The following is an 18740-nucleotide window of genomic DNA, read 5'->3' as shown; positions in this document are numbered from 1 at the left end:
GGTTTGATACATGTTGAATGAGGGTTTTGATACATATTGAAGGAGTGTTTTGATGCATATTGTAGCAGGGTTTTGATGCATATTGTAGCAGGGTTTTGATATTGAATGTTTGGGGTTTGATATATATTGAATGTTTGGGGTTTGATACATATTGTAGCAGGGTTTTGATGCATATTGAATGAGGGTTTTGATGCATATTGAAGGAGGTTTTTGATGAATGTTGAAGGAGGGTTTTGATGCATATTGTAGCAGGGTTTTGATGCATATTGAAGGAGGGGTTTGATGCATATTGTAGCAGGGTTTTGATACGTATTGAAGGAGGGTTTTGATGCATATTGTAGCAGGGTTTTGATGCATATTGTAGTAGGGTTTTGATACATATTGTAGCAGGGTTTTGATGCATATTGTAGTAGGGTTTTGATACATATTGTAGCAGGGTTTTGATACATATTGAAGGAGGGTTTTGATACATATTGTAGCAGGGTTTTGATGCATATTGTAGCAGGGTTTTGATGCATATTGAAGGAGGGTATTGATTATTGATGCATATTAAATACGGGTTTTGATACATATTGTAGCAGGGTTTTGATGCATATTGAAGGAGGGTATTGATTATTGATGCATATTAAATACGGGTTTTGATACATATTGTAGCAGGGTTTTGATGCATATTGAAGGAGGGTATTGATTATTGATGCATATTAAATACGGGTTTTGATACATATTGTAGCAGGGTTTTGATGCATATTGAAGGAGGGTTTTGATACATATTGTAGCAGGGTTTTGATGCATATTGAAGGAGGGTTTTGATGCATATTGAAGGAGGGTATTGATTATTGATGCATATTAAATACGGGTTTTGATACATATTGTAGCAGGGTTTTGATGCATATTGAAGGAGGGTATTGATTATTGATGCATATTAAATACGGGTTTTGATACATATTGAATGAGGGTATTGATTATTGATGCATATTAAATACGGGTTTTGATACATATTGAAGGAGGGTATTGATTATTGATGCATATTAAATACGGGTTTTGATACATATTGAATGAGTGTTGGTTGTTTGACATATAATCCAGATTGTGATGTGATGCAATGTCGCTGTTTTTATTGCCTACGTTCAACAACTCAATGATCAATTCAACCTCTCCTTCTCTCCCCATCCTCATTCTCTATCTCTCTCTAGTTACACAGGCAGAGTGGTGGGGAACGGTCTCCAGGCCCAGAAGCAGAACCCAGAGGTCAAAGTTCGCAGCCCTAACCCCGAACTGGCTGAGGTCAAGGAGAGGCTGGAGCGCTTCAACCAGGTAGGCCATCCCTCCAGCCTCATGCTGTTACCTTGGTTACACGAACACAAAGTTGTATTGCTACTGAGTTGGCTATAGGCGTATACAGTATACAGGTGAGACCAGACAAGGCAAAGGCAGTTGATTGACAGGTTTATACAATTATCATTACGTTTGCATGTGAAAGGATGGGTTTAGAATTACACGTTTAAAGAAACATATTCTTGTTGTGTGTTCATGTGTGTACTTAGGAAGGTGGTACTAGTATATGTGCAGACAGTGTACGCTGTCTAAAGGTACAGTGCATAACTAGTCATCTAGAGATTCCAGACCTACAAAGAAAAGCTATATTCTGTGGAAGTGGGACGAGAGCCTAAAGCAGTGGATGTGGATCCATGTCTCTTTCAACACAATGAGAACAGAGCAGATTCCTACTGTACCATACTGTATTCTACCCTCAGGGCAGCTGTTGAGGAGAAGAGGAGGGATGTATGAAACTTGATGCAGATGCTACAATCTGCTGTTTTCTATATGCTTTATTATCCTAGCTTACATACTGTATTACCGTATATTGGACAGTTCGGATCTTGTTTATTATAGGTAAAACTGGAGAAAACAGTTTGGTCTTATTGGATTGGTTCTGGCTTTACTGTACCTAGTCCGTGTCACTACGTTTGATCCTGTTATTTGAATATTGAACACACCATAACATGACATCTGAGGCATAGTTGTATTTTGTTAGCTGACCTCTGCTTTCCTGTGTTTCTCTCTCATACCAAGATTGTTGTAAGAGCAAACGATAAATGAGAGAGAGGGAAAGAGAGACGGCGAGAGAGAGAGAGAGGTAATAAGAGACAGTGAGATAGACAGAGAGAGCGACACACATAGAGCAAAAGGCCAGCAGTGAGTGACGGCCAGGCGGAGATGACACAGTGCAGCTTCAAAGTGACACCGTTGTTATGTAGATGAGGATTAGGTCCTGAAAGGGCCCGGGTATAAAAGCCTATTGCCCAGGGGTCCTTAGGGGCCATTTGAGGGGACAGATTCTGTTTCACTGCTGCCTTTTGTGGCCCTGCATATTATACCCTCAGGTAGTACTCACACTGGCCATCTCTTTTTATCTCTTTCTTCCTCCCTCACTTTGTCCCCTCCTTTCTCATTCTCTTTCTAACACTCTCCCTCTCTCTCCTCGTCTGTTTACACCTCTCTCTATCTTTTCTCTCACTCTCTGTGTTCCTCTCCCCTCTCTCTCTCTCTCTCCCCTCTTTCTTACTTCCTTACCATCCATCATATCTCCTCTCATTTTCTCTCTCTCTTGTTCTTCCTTTCTGTCTCCACTTGTCTGTCCATCCTCCTGTTGCTGAGAGATTACTGATGTCTCCTCTGATTGACAATGGTGACTCCCTCCTGCAATGCATTCTGGGGTGGTGAGGGGTCATTGCCATGGCAACCCATAATGGAGACGTGATGCTGTTGACATTTAAAGATATTCAATTATACCTTGATAGTGAGAGAAAAAGATAGAGAGAGAGAGAGGTGCTGGACTTCAGTGTTTACTTCAGATAAGAGCACAGACAGGGTCACCCAGAGTGGCAAACTGTTTTAATCTGCCCATAGCTACTGTCCAGGATTCACTGGATAAACACACAGAAGATGGGGGAACAGACACACATGCGTCTGCACACAACACACACACACACACACACGCATGCACATACACACACTCATGCAGGAGCGGACACACACAAATTAGGGAATGGAACACACGGGTTTTCACACAGACACACACACGCATGTGTGTGTGTGTGTGTCTGCGTGCGTGCATGCGTGTTCGTGTGCATGTTAAGAAGATTGTACGGAGTGGTGTTGTGAAGTGACAGTGTCTTTGATCTTCATACAGCCACATGACATTCTCCTAGTAGAGCCCACAGAGTTGGTATCACAGGGGGCACTGCTGGCACCAGGGTACTGATACACACACTGTCATACTCCATACAAGAGCTTAGTGTTACACTGGCACTGCTGGCACCAGGGTACTGATACACACACTGTCATACTCCATACAAGAGCTTAGTGTTACACTGGCACTGCTGGCACCAGGGTACTGATACACACACTGTCATACTCCATACAAGAGCTTAGTGTTACACTGGCACTGCTGGCACCAGGGTACTGATACACACACTGTTATACTCCATACAAGAGCTTAGTGTTACACTGGCACTGCCATGACCTGGCGAAGGGTGGGGAGGATAAGTTGTAAGGTACTACGCACAGGCACATACACATACACACACATACACTATTACACACTATCACACACACACACACTGTGCCATTCACTCTCATTTACACACACCACACGCTCTCTCGGAGGAGCGTCCGCGCCGGCAGAGACGAGCTCTAAGCCTTCTAATCGCCTGACCCCACATAAAAAGGTCCATGAAAAGCCTCGCCCACTCCAGTCCTCCTCGCTCTCTCGCTCTTTCCCTCCCCCCTCTCTCTCTGAGGATCATCTCCCCTTCTCTTCTCTCTCTCTTCTCATCCCTTTCTCCTCCCCTCTACCCTGACAGTAAATACAGCTCATGTCTACTGGAAGGAGCTCTGAGAGGGCGAGTTCTGATTGCAGACCACCAGCCCAGCTGTTTTTGGGTGGAGATGCAATCACAATGCTCTCTTTCCCCTATAGCAGCATTACAATGTTAATGTGTCTCCCTCCCCACACACACACACACACACACACACACACACACACACACACACACACACACACACACACACACACACACACACACACACACACACACACACACACACACACACACACACACACACACACACACACACACACACACACAGTGAAGAAATGAGATGAGTGAGGTTGATGAAAGCTGTGCTTAGTGACTTTCCTGGAATGTAACGATGGGATACATCAGTGTATTGGCTCCAAGCCTCTGACACGATAAGGAGAGGTCTGTTAACTCTATGATTCATTACTAGACTACTAGCCTGGCCTACTCTGTATTGGATCTGTACTCACTGTAACATATCACAGATATTTTGTCATGTAGTTGCACAGTTGATTGGAGCATGGTGCTTGCAATACCATCATCGTTTTGCCTTTAATTGTTGCATGGCCCATATGCTGTACATGTATAGGTTAAACATAGTTAACCCTGACTGGCTGAACAAAAGCATCTGCTACAGTAAATTACTGTATTGTTATTAACATTTTATTACAGTAAACATAGTTAACCCTGACTGACTGAACAAAAGCATCTGCTACAGTAAATTACTGTATTGTTATTAACATTTTATTACAGTAAACATAGTTAACCCTGACTGACTGAACAAAAGCATCTGCTACAGTAAATTACTGTATTGTTATTAACATTTTATTACAGTAAACATAGTTAACCCTGACTGACTGAACCAAAGCATCTGCTACAGTAAATTACTGTATTGTTATTAACATTTTATTACAGTAAACATAGTTAACCCTGACTGACTGAACAAAAGTATCTGCTACAGTAAATTACTGTATTGTTATTAACATTTTATTACAGTAAACATAGTTAACCCTGACTGACTGAACAAAAGCATCTGCTACTGTAAATTACTGTATTGTTATTAACATGTTATTACAGTAAACATAGTTAACCCTGACTGACTGAACAAAAGCATCTGCTACAGTAAATTACTGTATTGTTATTAACATTTTATTACAGTAAACATAGTTAACCCTGACTGGCTGAACAAAAGCATCTGCTACAGTAAATTACTGTATTGTTATTAACATTTATTACAGTAAACATAGTTAACCCTGACTGACTGAACAAAAGCATCTGCTACAGTAAATTACTGTATTGTTATTAACATTTTATTACAGTAAACATAGTTAACCCTGACTGACTGAACAAAAGCATCTGCTACAGTAAATTACTGTATTGTTATTAACATTTTATTACAGTAAACATAGTTAACCCTGACTGACTGAACAAAAGCATCTGCTACAGTAAATTACTGTATTGTTATTAACATTTTATTACAGTAAACATAGTTAACCCTGACTGGCTGAACAAAAGCATCTGCTACAGTAAATTACTGTATTGTTATTAACATTTTATTACAGTAAACATAGTTAACCCTGACTGACTGAACAAAAGCATCTGCTACAGTAAATTACTGTATTGTTATTAAAATTTTATTACAGTAAACATAGTTAACCCTGACTGACTGAACAAAAGCATCTGCTACAGTAAATTACTGTATTGTTATTAACATTTTATTACAGTAAACATAGTTAACCCTGACTGACTGAACAAAAGCATCTGCTACAGTAAATTACTGTATTGTTATTAACATTTTATTACAGTAAACATAGTTAACCCTGACTGACTGAACAAAAGCATCTGCTACAGTAAATTACTGTATTGTTATTAACATTTTATTACAGTAAACATAGTTAACCCTGACTGGCTGAACAAAAGCATCTGCTACAGTAAATTACTGTATTGTTATTAACATTTTATTACAGTAAACATAGTTAACCCTGACTGACTGAACAAAAGCATCTGCTACAGTAAATTACTGTATTGTTATTAACATTTTATTACAGTAAACATAGTTAACCCTGACTGACTGAACCAAAGCATCTGCTACAGTAAATTACTGTATTGTTATTAACATTTATTACAGTAAACATAGTTAACCCTAGGTCACACTGACTGAACAAAATCATCTGCCACAGTAAATAACTGTGTTGCTATTAAACATTTTATTACAGTAAACCTCAAACGCCATGAGGCCCAAGATGAGACAAATAGACCGTAGTTGAGCTGACAGCCAGTTGAAGGGAGGGACAGATTCTTTCCTCTTGATGATTGAGCTATCCTATACTGTAAATCTGGTGCTTCTGAAACACTGTAGCCCCACAGGGGATCATATGAGACTTTCACTGACTCCTTTTACAACTGGAGAGGTACTGGGAGTTAAAAGGTCTGTGAAAATATATCTGTATCTCGGATGTACCCCCTGCTGTGGGTTATTGGAGACGCGTACCTGGACAATGTTTCACTCCCTGTGTTTTAATAAACCACAGTTGGAGTGTATTAGAGTCCTCCTTTCTGTCTTTGTATTTATGTGTCTGTTCCAACACCTTAACCTTTGGGATGTGCGTATATTTCATTTTCATTCACTTTATATTCTGTTGCTCAGAGCAGCAGGTAGGTGGTGGTACGGTGTGTATTGAGAGTTTTGTGTGGGTTTTTGATTCATGAATAGGCAAATAGTAGTGAGGGCGTAACACTCCATATCAAAATATATAAAAATATATATCCAGATTTCACTGGTCCCTGTCTGATATTTAGAATCGTTAAAATCTCAGTTGTATAAGCGGTTTGGTCTAGTGTGAGGTTTACCATCTGTGGTTATTTAATGCTACTTAGACATCATAGAAAGGCATGGAGTGATCAGGAGAGAGGGATTGATGGAATGGGATAGAGTGATCAGGAGAGAGGAATTGATGGAACGGGATAGAGCGATCAGGAGAGAGGGATTGATGGAACGGGATAGAGCGATCAGGAGAGAGGGATTGATGGAACGGGATAGAGCGATCAGGAGAGAGGGATTGATGGAATGGGATAGAGCGATCAGGAGAGAGGGATTGATGGAACGGGATAGAGTGATCAGGAGAGAGGGATTGATGGAACGGGATATAGTGATCAGGAGAGAGGGATTGATGGAAACGGGATAGAGCGATCAGGAGAGAGGGATTGATGGAACGGGATAGAGTGATCAGGAGGAAAGGGATTGATGGAACGTGATAGAGTGATCAGGAGAGAGGGATTGATGGAACGGGATAGAGTGATCAGGAGAGAGGGATTGATGGAACGGGATATAGTGATCAGGAGAGAGGGATTGATGGAATGGGATAGAGTGATCAGGAGAGAGGGATTGATGGAACGGGATAGAGTGATCAGGAGAGAGGGATTGATGGAACGGGATAGAGCGATCAGGAGAGAGGGATTGATGGAACGGGATAGAGTGGTCATATAACACTCCTTCCGTGGCCTCCAACTGCTCTTAAACGCTAGTAAAACCAAATGCATGCTTTTCAACCGTTCGCTGCCTGCACCCGCACGCCTGACCAGCATCACCACCCTGGATGGTTCCGACCTTGAATATGTGGACATCTATAAGTACCTAGGTGTCTGGCTAGACTGTAAATTCTCCTTCCAGACTCATATCAAACATCTCCAATCGAAAAACAAATCAAGAGTCGGCTTTCTATTCCGCAACAAAGCCTTCTCCACTCATGCCGCCAAACTTACCCTAGTAAAACTGACTATCCTACTGATCCTCGACTTCGGCGATGTCATCTACAAAATTTCTTCCAACACTCTACTCAGCAAACTGGATGCAGTTTATCACAGTGCCATCCGTTTTGTCACTAAAGCACCTTATACCACCCACCACTGCGACTTGTATGCTCTAGTCGGCTGGCCCTCGCTACATATTCGTCGCCAGACCCACTGGCTCCAGGTCATCTACAAGTCCATGCTAGGTAAAGCTTCGCCTTATCTCAGTTCACTGGTCACGATGGCAACACCCATCCGTAGCACACGCTCCAGCAGGTGTATCTCACTGATCATCCCTAAAGCCAACACCTCATTTGGCCGCCTTTCGTTCCAGTTCTCTGCTGCCTGTGACTGGAACGAATTGCAAAAATCGCTGAAGTTGGAGACTTTTATATCCCTCACCAACTTCAATCAGGAGAGAGGGATTGATGGAATGGGATAGAGCGATCAGGAGAAAGGGATTGATGGAACGGGATAGAGTGATCAGGAGAGAGGGATTGATGGAACGGGATAGAGCGATCAGGAGAGAGGGATTGATGGAACGGGATAGAGTGATCAGGAGAGAGGGATTGATGGAACGGGATGGTGTCACGCCCTGGTCGAAGTATTTTTGTGTTTATCTTCATTTATTTGGTCAGGCCAGGGTGTGACATGGGTTTTTGTATGTAGTGCGTATTGTAGTGGGATTGTAGCTTAGTGGGGTGTTCTAGGTAGGTCTATGGCTGTCTGAAATGGTTCTCAATCAGAGGCAGGTGTTTATCGTTGTCTCTGATTGGGAACCATATTTAGGCAGCCATATTCTTTGGTTGTGTTGTGGGTGATTGTCCTTAGTGTCTTGATGTCCTTATTCTATGTTAGTTTGCACCAGTTTAGGCTGTTTCGGTTTTCATTATGTTTATTGTTTTGTTGAGTTTGTGTTTGATTCGTGTTACGTTGTTTTATTAAACATGGATCGCAATATACACGCTGCAGTTTGGTCCGACTCTCCTTCACCATTAGAAAACCGTTACAGAATCACCCACCACAGGACCAAGCAGCGTGTCAACAGGCAGGAGCAGCCCAAAGAGGAGATGCGTATTAAGGATTTCTGGACATGGGAGGAAATCCTCGACGGGAGAGGACCCTGGGCTAAACCAGGGGAGTGTAGCCGCCCAAAGGTGGAACAGATGGAGGCAGCGAGGAGAGCAGAGTCAGCCGGAGAGAGGAGCCGGCGATATGAGGGATCACGGTTGGCAAGGAAGCCTGAGAGTCAGCCCAAAAAATGTATTGGGGGGGTGCTCAGGGAGAGAGTGGCAGTGTCAGGAGTCAGACCTGAGCCAACTCTCCCTGTTTATCGTGAGGAGCCAAGGAGGAGACCAGAGCCGGTGTTGGAGGTGAGCGAAGCAGAGACTGTGAAGGAGTTAACCTCTTGCGCCGAGCCATCCCGGATCCGGTATCGTGACTACAGCCTCAAGCTCATTACCATAACGCAACATTAACAATTTCTAAAAATCGCAAATGAAATGAAATAAATATGCCTGCTCTCAAGCTTAGCCTTTTCTTAACAATACTGTCATCTCAGATTTTCAAAATATGCTTTTGAACCATAGAAAATCAATCATTTGTGTAAGAGTGTTGATGGCTAGCTTAGCATTTAGCGTAGCATTTAGCACGCAACATATTCACAAAAACCAGCAAAGGAATCAAATAAAATAATTTACCATTGAAGAACTTCAGATGTTTCAATGAGGAGACTCTCAGTTACATAGCAGATGTCCAGTTTTTCCTGAAAGATTCTTTGTGTAGGACAAATTGCTCCGTTTTCTTACTACGCATTTGGCTACCGAAACTAACCGAAAATTCAGTCACCTAAACGTCAAACTTTTTTCCGAATTAACTCCATAATATCGACCGAAACATGGCAAACGTTGTTTGAATCAATCCTCAAGGTGTTTTGTCAAATATCTCTTCATTGATATGCCGTTCGTGGAAGCATGGTTTTTCTCAGAATCCCATGGAAAAATACCAGCAGCTGAGTTTTGCGCACCAATTTCCACGCAGGACACCGTGCGGACACTTGGCAAATGTAGTCTATTATGGTCAATCTTCCAATGATATGCCTGCAAATACGTCACAATGCTCCAGACCCCTTGGGGAAACGATAGAAAGGGTAGGCTCATTCCTGTCGCATTCACAGCCATATAAGGAGATAATGAAAAACGTAGCCTCAGAAATCCTGTTCATTTCCTGGTTGCAGAAACATCTTGGTTTTGCTTGAAGCTTTTGTTCTAGGGCACTCACAGTGAAAATATTTGTAGTTCTGGAAACGTCAGAGTGTTTTCTTTCCAAAGCTATCAATTCCATGCATATTCGAGCATCTTTTTGTGACAAAATATTGCGCTTAAAACGGGCACGTCTTTTTATCCAAAAATGAAATACTGCCCCTAGAGTCTGAAGAGGTTAATGGGGAAATTGGAGGAGAGAGAAATGAGGGAGTTGCTGTGTTGTTGCTTTTTGCATGGAATTGGCCCGACGGAACATCTCAGGGATTTGATGGCACCTGGGTCAGCGCTCCATACTCGTCCTGAGGTGTGTGTTAGTCGGCTGGTGAAGTTGGTGCCAGTCTCACGCACCAGGCCTCCTGTGCACATCCCTAGCCTTGCACGTCTTGTGCCAACACTGCTCTCAAGATCTCCAGTACGCCTTCACGGTCTAGCCCATCCTGTGCCACCTCCACACACCAGCCCTCCGGAAGCAGCTCCCCGCACCAGGTTTCCTGTGCGTGTCCTCGGCCCAGTGCCAGCACCACGCATCAGGCCTACGGTGCGCCTCACCTCTCCTGCGCTGCCGGAGTCTCCTGCCTGTTCAGCGCTATCAGAGCCTTTCTCCTCTCCTGTGCTGTCGGAGTCTCCCGCCTCTCCAGCGCTGTCGGAGCCTTTCTCCTCTCCAGCGCTGTCGGAGCCTTTCTCCTCTCCTGCGCTGCCGGAGTCTCCCTCCTGTCTAGCGCTATCAGAGCCTTCCTCCTCTACAGCGCTGCTGGAGTCTCCTGTCTGTTCAGCGCATCTAGAGCCTTTCTCCTCTACAGCGCTGCTGGAGTCTCCTGTCTGTACAGCACATCTAGAGCCTTCTTCCTCTACAGCGCTGCTGGAGTCTCCTGTCTGTTCAGCGAACCTGCATGGAGCAGTCAGAGCTGTCAGTCTGCATGAAGCAGCCAGAGATGTTAGTCTGCATGAAGCAGCCAGAGCTGTCAGTCTGCAAGGAGCTGTCAGTCTGCAAGGAGCTGCCAGTCTGCAAGGAGCTGCCAGTCTGCAAGGTGCTGCCAGCCTGCATGGAGCAGCCAGAGCTGTCAGTCTGCAAGGAGCTGCCAGTCTGCAAGGAGCTGCCAGTCTGCAAGGTGCTGCCAGCCTGCATGGAGCAGCCAGAGCTGTCAGCCTGCATGGAGCAGCCAGAGCTGTCAGTCTGCATGAAGCAGCCAGAGCTGTCAGTCTGCAAGGAGCTGCCAGTCTGCAAGGAGCTGCCAGTCTGCAAGGAGCTGTCAGTCTGCAAGGAGCTGTCAGCCTGCATGGAGCATCCAGAGCTGTCAGTCTGCAAGGAGCTGCCAGTCTGCAAGGTGCTGCCAGCCTGCATGGAGCAGTCAGAGCTGTCAGTCTGCATGGAGCAGTCAGAGCTGTCAGTCTGCATGAAGCAGCCAGAGCTGTCAGTCTGCATGAAGCAGCCAGAGCTGCTAGTCTGCAAAGAGCTGTCAGGCTACAAGGAGCTGCCAGTCTGCAAGGATCCGCCAGTCTGCCAGGATCTGCCTGTCAGCCAGAATCTTCCAGATCTGCCAGTCAGCCAGATTCTTCCAGATCTGCCAGTCAGCCAGAATCTTCCAGATCTGTCAGTCAACCAGGCTCTTCCAGATCTGCCAGTCAGCCAGACTCTTCCAGATCTGCCAGTCAGCCGGGATCTGCCAGAACTGCCAGTCAGCCAGGATCTGCCAGTCGGCCAGGATCCGCCAGTCGACCAGGATCTGCCAGTCAGCCAGGATCTGGTAGATTCATCAACCTGCCTGAGCTTCCTCTCACTCCTGAGCTTCCTTTCACTCCTGAGCATCCTTTCACTCCTGAGCTTCCCCTCAGTCCCGAGCTTCCCCTCAGTCCTGAGCTGCCTCAGTCCCGAGCTGCCCCTCAGTCCCGATCTGCTCCTCAGTCTAGTGGGGTTCTGGGTGAGGACTACTAGGCCATGGTCGGCGGCGAGGGTGGACTAATCCAAGGACGCGAGGAGGGACTAAGACAGTGGTTGAGTGGAGTCCACGTCCCGCGCCGGAGCCGCCACCATGGACAGACGCCCACCCGGACCCTCCCTATTGTTTTGAGGTGCATTCGGGAGTCCGCACCTTAGGGGGGGGGGGGGGTTCTGTCACGCCCTGGTCGAAGTATTTTTGTGTTTATCTTCATTTATTTGGTCAGGCCAGGGTGTGACATGGGTTTTTGTATGTGGTGTGTATTGTAGTGGGATTGTAGCTTAGTGGGGTGTTCTAGGTAGGTCTATGGCTTTCTGAAGTGGTTCTCAATCAGAGGCAGGTGTTTATCGTTGTCTCTGATTGGGAACCATATTTAGGCTGCCATATTCTTTGGTTGTGTTGTGGGTGATTGTCCTTAGTGTCTTGATGTCCTTATCCTATGTTAGTTTGCACCAGTTTAGGCTGTTTCGGTTTTCATTACGTTTATTGTTTTGTTGAGTTTGTATTTGATTTGTGTTACGTTGTTTTATTAAACATGGATCGCAATATACACGCTGCAGTTTGGTCCGACTCTCCTTCACCTATAGAAAACCGTTACAGATGGAGCGATCAGGAGAGAGGGATCAATGGAAAGGTATAGAGCGATTGGAAGAGAGGGATCAATGGAAAGGTATAGAGCGATTGGGAGAGAGGGATTGATGGAACGGGATAGAGTGATCAGGAGAGAGGGATTGATGGAACGGGATAGAGTGATCAGGAGAGAGGGATTGATGGAACGGCACAGGGAGAGAGGGATCGATGGAAAGGTATAGAGCAATTGGGAGAGAGGGATTGATGGAACGGCACAGGGAGAGAGGGATCGATGGAAAGGTATAGAGCGATTGGGAGAGAGGGATTGATGGAAACAGATGAAGAGAGAGATACACACAAACATACACTTGTTTGACCGACCAAGCTTCAAACCTGGGTCACCTGCGCAAATCTTCAGGTGTCAGGAAAGCTTGCTCATCACGCGAGCTAGCAAAGTTCACACACACACACACACCACACCCCACCCACAGAACAATATATCAAGCCACACTTCTAAAAGGCATAGAGATAAAAGCAATGATCCAGATCCTCTTGGTATTCCCAGCCTTCCTAGGGTCTGAATAGGAGACCCCCAGAGGGGCGACCATAACCCCACTGTCCCCCCATCCCTCCCCACCTCACCCCCTCAGTGACCGCCCGGCTGTATTCCATGTCAAGGGCCTCTTGGAATCCCGGCCTCAGGGAATACCGACGCTCTGTTTGAAGTCAGGTCTGAAATCTATAGCCTGCTGAGGACAGCAGAGAGCAGAGCATGTGTTATTATCACACACACACACACACACACACACACACACACACACACACACACACACACACACACACACACACACACACACACACACACACACACACACACACACACACACACACACACACACACACACACACACACACACACACACACACACACACACACACACAGTCACACAGTCACACACAGTCACACACACTGTAAATATGGTATTGGAACTAACTGACCCTGTATATACATAGCTTATTTATTTGTTTATATATTTTTTCCACAACATTGATATTGGGGCGGCAGGGTAGCCTAGTGGTTAGCGCGTTGGACTAGTAACCGAAAGGTTGCAAGATCGAATCCCTGAGCTGACCTGGCGTTCTGCCCCTCAACAAGGCAGTTAACCCACTGTTCCTAGGCCGTCATGGAAAATAAGAATTTGTTCTTAACTTAAATAAAGGTAAAATAAAAAATGGTTGGGTTTGGAGCAGGAAAGGCATTTCACTGTGTGTGACATTGAAACATACACAGGCACACGCACCAAATCTCCACTGTGACAGTCCATGACATGTCCCAACCATTGAGAAGGTCTGAGGTGACTTATGACATATGACTCACATGCATGGCCCAATGTGATGTCATGGCCTTTAAACAGTCTTTAACGTTCAGGACACTACTGGGACTAGTTTAGACCAGATGATTCAAGTGGAGCAGCTCTTCAAAGAGATGGAGCAGAACTACAGTCCTCGTGCCAGGGGAGACTCATGATCTGGGTAATCTTTACAAATGGATGCCATCCCAACCACTGGGTTGCCTCTGAAGCTAAGCAGAGTTATGCCTGGACAGAGCCTGGATGTAAGATCACTCAGACCAGATGTAGCTGGAAGTGGTATTAGAGGGAGTGTCTTTAGGAGGAACCAGTCTAAGGAGACCCCAATGTCCCAGGAAAATGATGGGAACGTGGACACTGCCCTACTTCGGATGGGACATTAAACCTTCAAATTGAAATCTTTAAAGGAATGCCTTCCCACACACATGAATCTTAGTCCTGTGCTGAAAAGCATGTTCAATGGATCATTTCAGCTTAATCCATATCTGGGAAACTGGCCCTCTTCATTTTCTGTGGTTACTAAAGGTCCTATGAAACCTGTCCCAAGAGTAGGGGTGTTAACCTCGGTGTCCTGGCAAAATGTCCTCTCTGGTCCCTCACTGTGGGTACATCAATCATCCATAGCTTCCCTCTTCTATCCTCTGGGGCCGAATGTATCAAACATCTGAGTAGGAGTGCTGATTTAAGGACCATTTTGGCCTTTGAGATTACAATAAATAAAACACATGGACTGATCCCAGATCAGCACTCCTGCTCTGAGACCCTTCATACACACTGCCCCTGCTCCAAGTCTTTCTACTGTAGCGGTGTTAAATTGTCCCTGGTGGCTCTCTGGCCATATTACAGTGTATTACACATAATTAATCTACTGAGCCAAACCAGAAATCTAATCACACACACACACACACACACACACACACACACACACACACACACACACACACACACACACACACACACACACACACACACACACACACACACACACACACACACACACACACACACACACACACACACACACACACACACACACACACACACACACACACACTCATTCTGTGGGCAGTTCAGATCTCTCAAACACTGTTAAAATACCAGCCATGACTACAGGATATCTGTACAACTACTGGCTGGCTCCCTGCTCTGCCATTGACCCTGTGATGTGGGGTGGGAAGCCCCTCCCAGTGCTGCTCTCTATCCCCTTTCTGTGAAGTAGTACCACACGGCCCTGTTTTGCCCTCCTACCCACTGAGCCTGGTCACAATATCAATATTCTCACATAAGACTGGAATGTGTGTCTTTACCCCCCTGCTGGGGTGCATTGGAGTACACACACACACACACACACACACACACACACACACACACACACACACACACACACACACACGCACACACACACACACGCACACACGCACACACGCACACACGCACACACATGCACACACATGCACACACATGCACACACATGCACACACAGAGACACACGCACACAGACACACAGTGAGTCAGCATCTCTCCCCCTCACCATTTAGGGGATTGGTAACTCCTGGAAACGCTGTCTTCAGTGTGAATAGGATAAACACACACACACACACACTCCTCCAGAATGTTCCTGGAGAAAACAGGGATGGAAATTGAGAGAGAGGGATGTAAAGGGGGGTGGGTCATGGTAGCCATGGTGGAGTGCAGAGCAACAAGGCTGTGTCTCAGTACATTAAAATGGCTTCCTATCCTTTAGCTTGTGGACCATATGGGATGAACCCCTCGGGTTGCACTGATAGCCCAGACAGAAGACTGCCACGTGTCAGTAATGCGTTTAACATTTATGTAACATTCATTCAACCAGGTTGTGAACCAATGAAAACATCACCAAGAGTCAAACCCACAGCCAAGATCTAAACAGTACAAACACATCATAACAAGTGAGTCACTTGGATCAGACAGACGAACACAGCCACTGCTCTGACTGTACACTATCTCTCCCCAACTCACAATATCCTCATAACTGATTCATTCATAACATTCTCGTAACATTGCTCTGTCCTATGCCCTACATGGGCTGCATCCTTAATAGCACCCTAATTCCCTGTATAGGTCACTACTTTTGACCACTGCCCTATGGGCCCTGGTCGAGTACACTAGATAGGGAAAAAGGGTGTCATTTGGGACTCAGCGATTGAGAAGGCTGCATACATACCAGCAAGAACGGTAAAGTGCGAACGGTAAAGTGCATCTACAGCCAACTTGAACCAAGATCAGAACTACTGGAGCGTTGGCTGAAATGCCAAGGAGCAGGGAGAAACATGTTGGAACAGAGCTGAACAGAGCCCATGTTGGAACATAGCAGAACAGAGCCCATGTTGGAACAGAGCAGAACAGAGCCCATGTTGGAACAGAGCAGAACAGAGCCCATGTTGGAACAGAGCAGAACAGAGCCCATGTTGGAACAGAGCTGAACAGAGCCCATGTTGGAACAGAGCTGAACAGAGCCCATGTTGGAACAGAGCAGAACAGAGCCCATGTTGGAACAGAGCTGAACAGAGCCCATGTTGGAACAGAGCAGAACAGAGCCCATGTTGGAACAGAGCTGAACAGAGCCCATGTTGGAACAGAGCAGAACAGAGCCCATGTTGGAACAGAGCAGAACAGAGCCCATGTTGGAACAGAGCAGAACAGAGCCCATGTTGGAACAGAGCTGAACAGAGCCCATGTTGGAACAGAGCAGAACAGAGCCCATGTTGGAACAGAGCTGAACAGAGCCCATGTTGGAACAGAGCTGAACAGAGCCCATGTTGGAACAGAGCAGAACAGAGCCCATGTTGGAACAGAGCAGAACAGAGCCCATGTTGGAACAGAGCTGAACAGAGCCCATGTTGGAACAGAGCTGAACAGAGCCCATGTTGGAACAGAGCTGAACAGAGCCCATGTTGGAACAGAGCAGAACAGAGCCCATGTTGGAAGAGAGCTGAACAGAGCCCATGTTGGAACAGAGCTGAACAGAGCCCATGTTGGAACAGAGCAGAACAGAGCCCATGTTGGAACAGAGCAGAACAGAGCCCATGTTGGAACAGAGCAGAACAGAGCCCATGTTGGAACAGAGCAGAACAGAGCCCATGTTGGAACAGAGCAGAACAGAGCCCATGTTGGAACAGAGCTGAACAGAGCCCATGTTGGAACAGAGCTGAACAGAGCCCATGTTGGAACAGAGCTGAACAGAGCCCATGTTGGAACAGAGCAGAACAGAGCCCATGTTGGAACAGAGCTGAACAGAGCCCATGTTGGAACAGAGCTGAACAGAGCCCATGTTGGAACAGAGCAGAACAGAGCCCATGTTGGAACAGAGCAGAACAGAGCCCATGTTGGAACAGAGCAGAACAGAGCCCATGTTGGAACAGAGCTGAACAGAGCCCATGTTGGAACAGAGCTGAACAGAGCCCATGTTGGAACAGAGCAGAACAGAGCCCATGTTGGAACAGAGCTGAACAGAGCCCATGTTGGAACAGAGCTGAACAGAGCCCATGTTGGAACAGAGCAGAACAGAGCCCATGTTGGAACAGAGCAGAACAGAGCCCATGTTGGAACAGAGCAGAACAGAGCCCATGTTGGAACAGAGCAGAACAGAGCCCATGTTGGAACAGAGCTGAACAGAGCCCATGTTGGAACAGAGCTGAACAGAGCCCATGTTGGAACAGAGCAGAACAGAGCCCATGTTGGAACAGAGCTGAACAGAGCCCATGTTGGAACAGAGCAGAACAGAGCCCATGTTGGAACAGAGCTGAACAGAGCCCATGTTGGAACAGAGCAGAACAGAGCCCATGTTGGAACAGAGCTGAACAGAGCCCATGTTGGAACAGAGCTGAACAGAGCCCATGTTGGAACAGAGCAGAACAGAGCCCATGTTGGAACAGAGCAGAACAGAGCCCATGTTGGAACAGAGCAGAACAGAGCCCATGTTGGAACAGAGCAGAACAGAGCCCATGTTGGAACAGAGCAGAACAGAGCCCATGTTGGAACAGAGCAGAACAGAGCCCATGTTGGAACAGAGCAGAACAGAGCCCATGTTGGAACAGAGCTGAACAGAGCCCATGTTGGAACAGAGCAGAACAGAGCCCATGTTGGAACAGAGCAGAACAGAGCCCATGTTGGAACAGAGCTGAACAGAGCCCATGTTGGAACAGAGCAGAACAGAGCCCATGTTGGAACAGAGCTGAACAGAGCCCATGTTGGAACAGAGCAGAACAGAGCCCATGTTGGAACAGAGCTGAACAGAGCCCATGTTGGAACAGAGCAGAACAGAGCCCATGTTGGAACAGAGCAGAACAGAGCCCATGTTGGAACAGAGCTGAACAGAGCCCATGTTGGAACAGAGCAGAACAGAGCCCATGTTGGAACAGAGCAGAACAGAGCCCATGTTGGAACAGAGCAGAACAGAGCCCATGTTGGAACAGAGCAGAACAGAGCCCATGTTGGAACAGAGCAGAACAGAGCCCATGTTGGAACAGAGCAGAACAGAGCCCATGTTGGAACAGAGCAGAACAGAGCCCATGTTGGAACAGAGCAGAACAGAGCCCATGTTGGAACAGAGCAGAACAGAGCCCATGTTGGAACAGAGCTGAACAGAGCCCATGTTGGAACAGAGCAGGACAGAGCCCATGTTGGAACAGAGCAGAACAGAGCCCATGTTGGAACAGAGCAGAACAGAGCCCATGTTGGAACAGAGCAGAACAGAGCCCATGTTGGAACAGAGCAGAACAGAGCCCATGTTGGAACAGAGCAGAACAGAGCCCATGTTGGAACAGAGCAGAACAGAGCCCATGTTGGAACAGAGCAGAACAGAGCCCATGTTGGAACAGAGCTGAACAGAGCCCATGTTGGAACAGAGCAGAACAGAGCCCATGTTGGAACAGAGCAGAACAGAGCCCATGTTGGAACAGAGCAGAA

General features: G+C 46.2%; 1 protein-coding gene across 3 annotated transcripts in view; it reads left to right on the top strand.

Annotated features, from left to right (window-relative positions):
* The window catches only part of LOC124040955 (glypican-5-like), a 336316-nt gene that overhangs the window by 259724 nt on the left and 57852 nt on the right, over positions 1-18740 (top strand). For all 3 annotated transcript variants that reach the window (XM_046358084.1, XM_046358083.1, XM_046358085.1), the window contains one exon: positions 1194-1314. In XM_046358084.1, coding sequence (XP_046214040.1) covers positions 1194-1314 — 121 coding nt within the window. The remainder of the gene's footprint in view (positions 1-1193; positions 1315-18740) is intronic.

The sequence above is a fragment of the Oncorhynchus gorbuscha genome, linkage group LG08 (genome assembly GCF_021184085.1).
Source record: "Oncorhynchus gorbuscha isolate QuinsamMale2020 ecotype Even-year linkage group LG08, OgorEven_v1.0, whole genome shotgun sequence".
Lineage (NCBI taxonomy): Eukaryota > Metazoa > Chordata > Actinopteri > Salmoniformes > Salmonidae > Oncorhynchus > Oncorhynchus gorbuscha.
The sequence above is the reverse complement of the archived record's forward strand: the minus strand, read 5'-3'. Positions and strand labels throughout refer to the sequence as shown.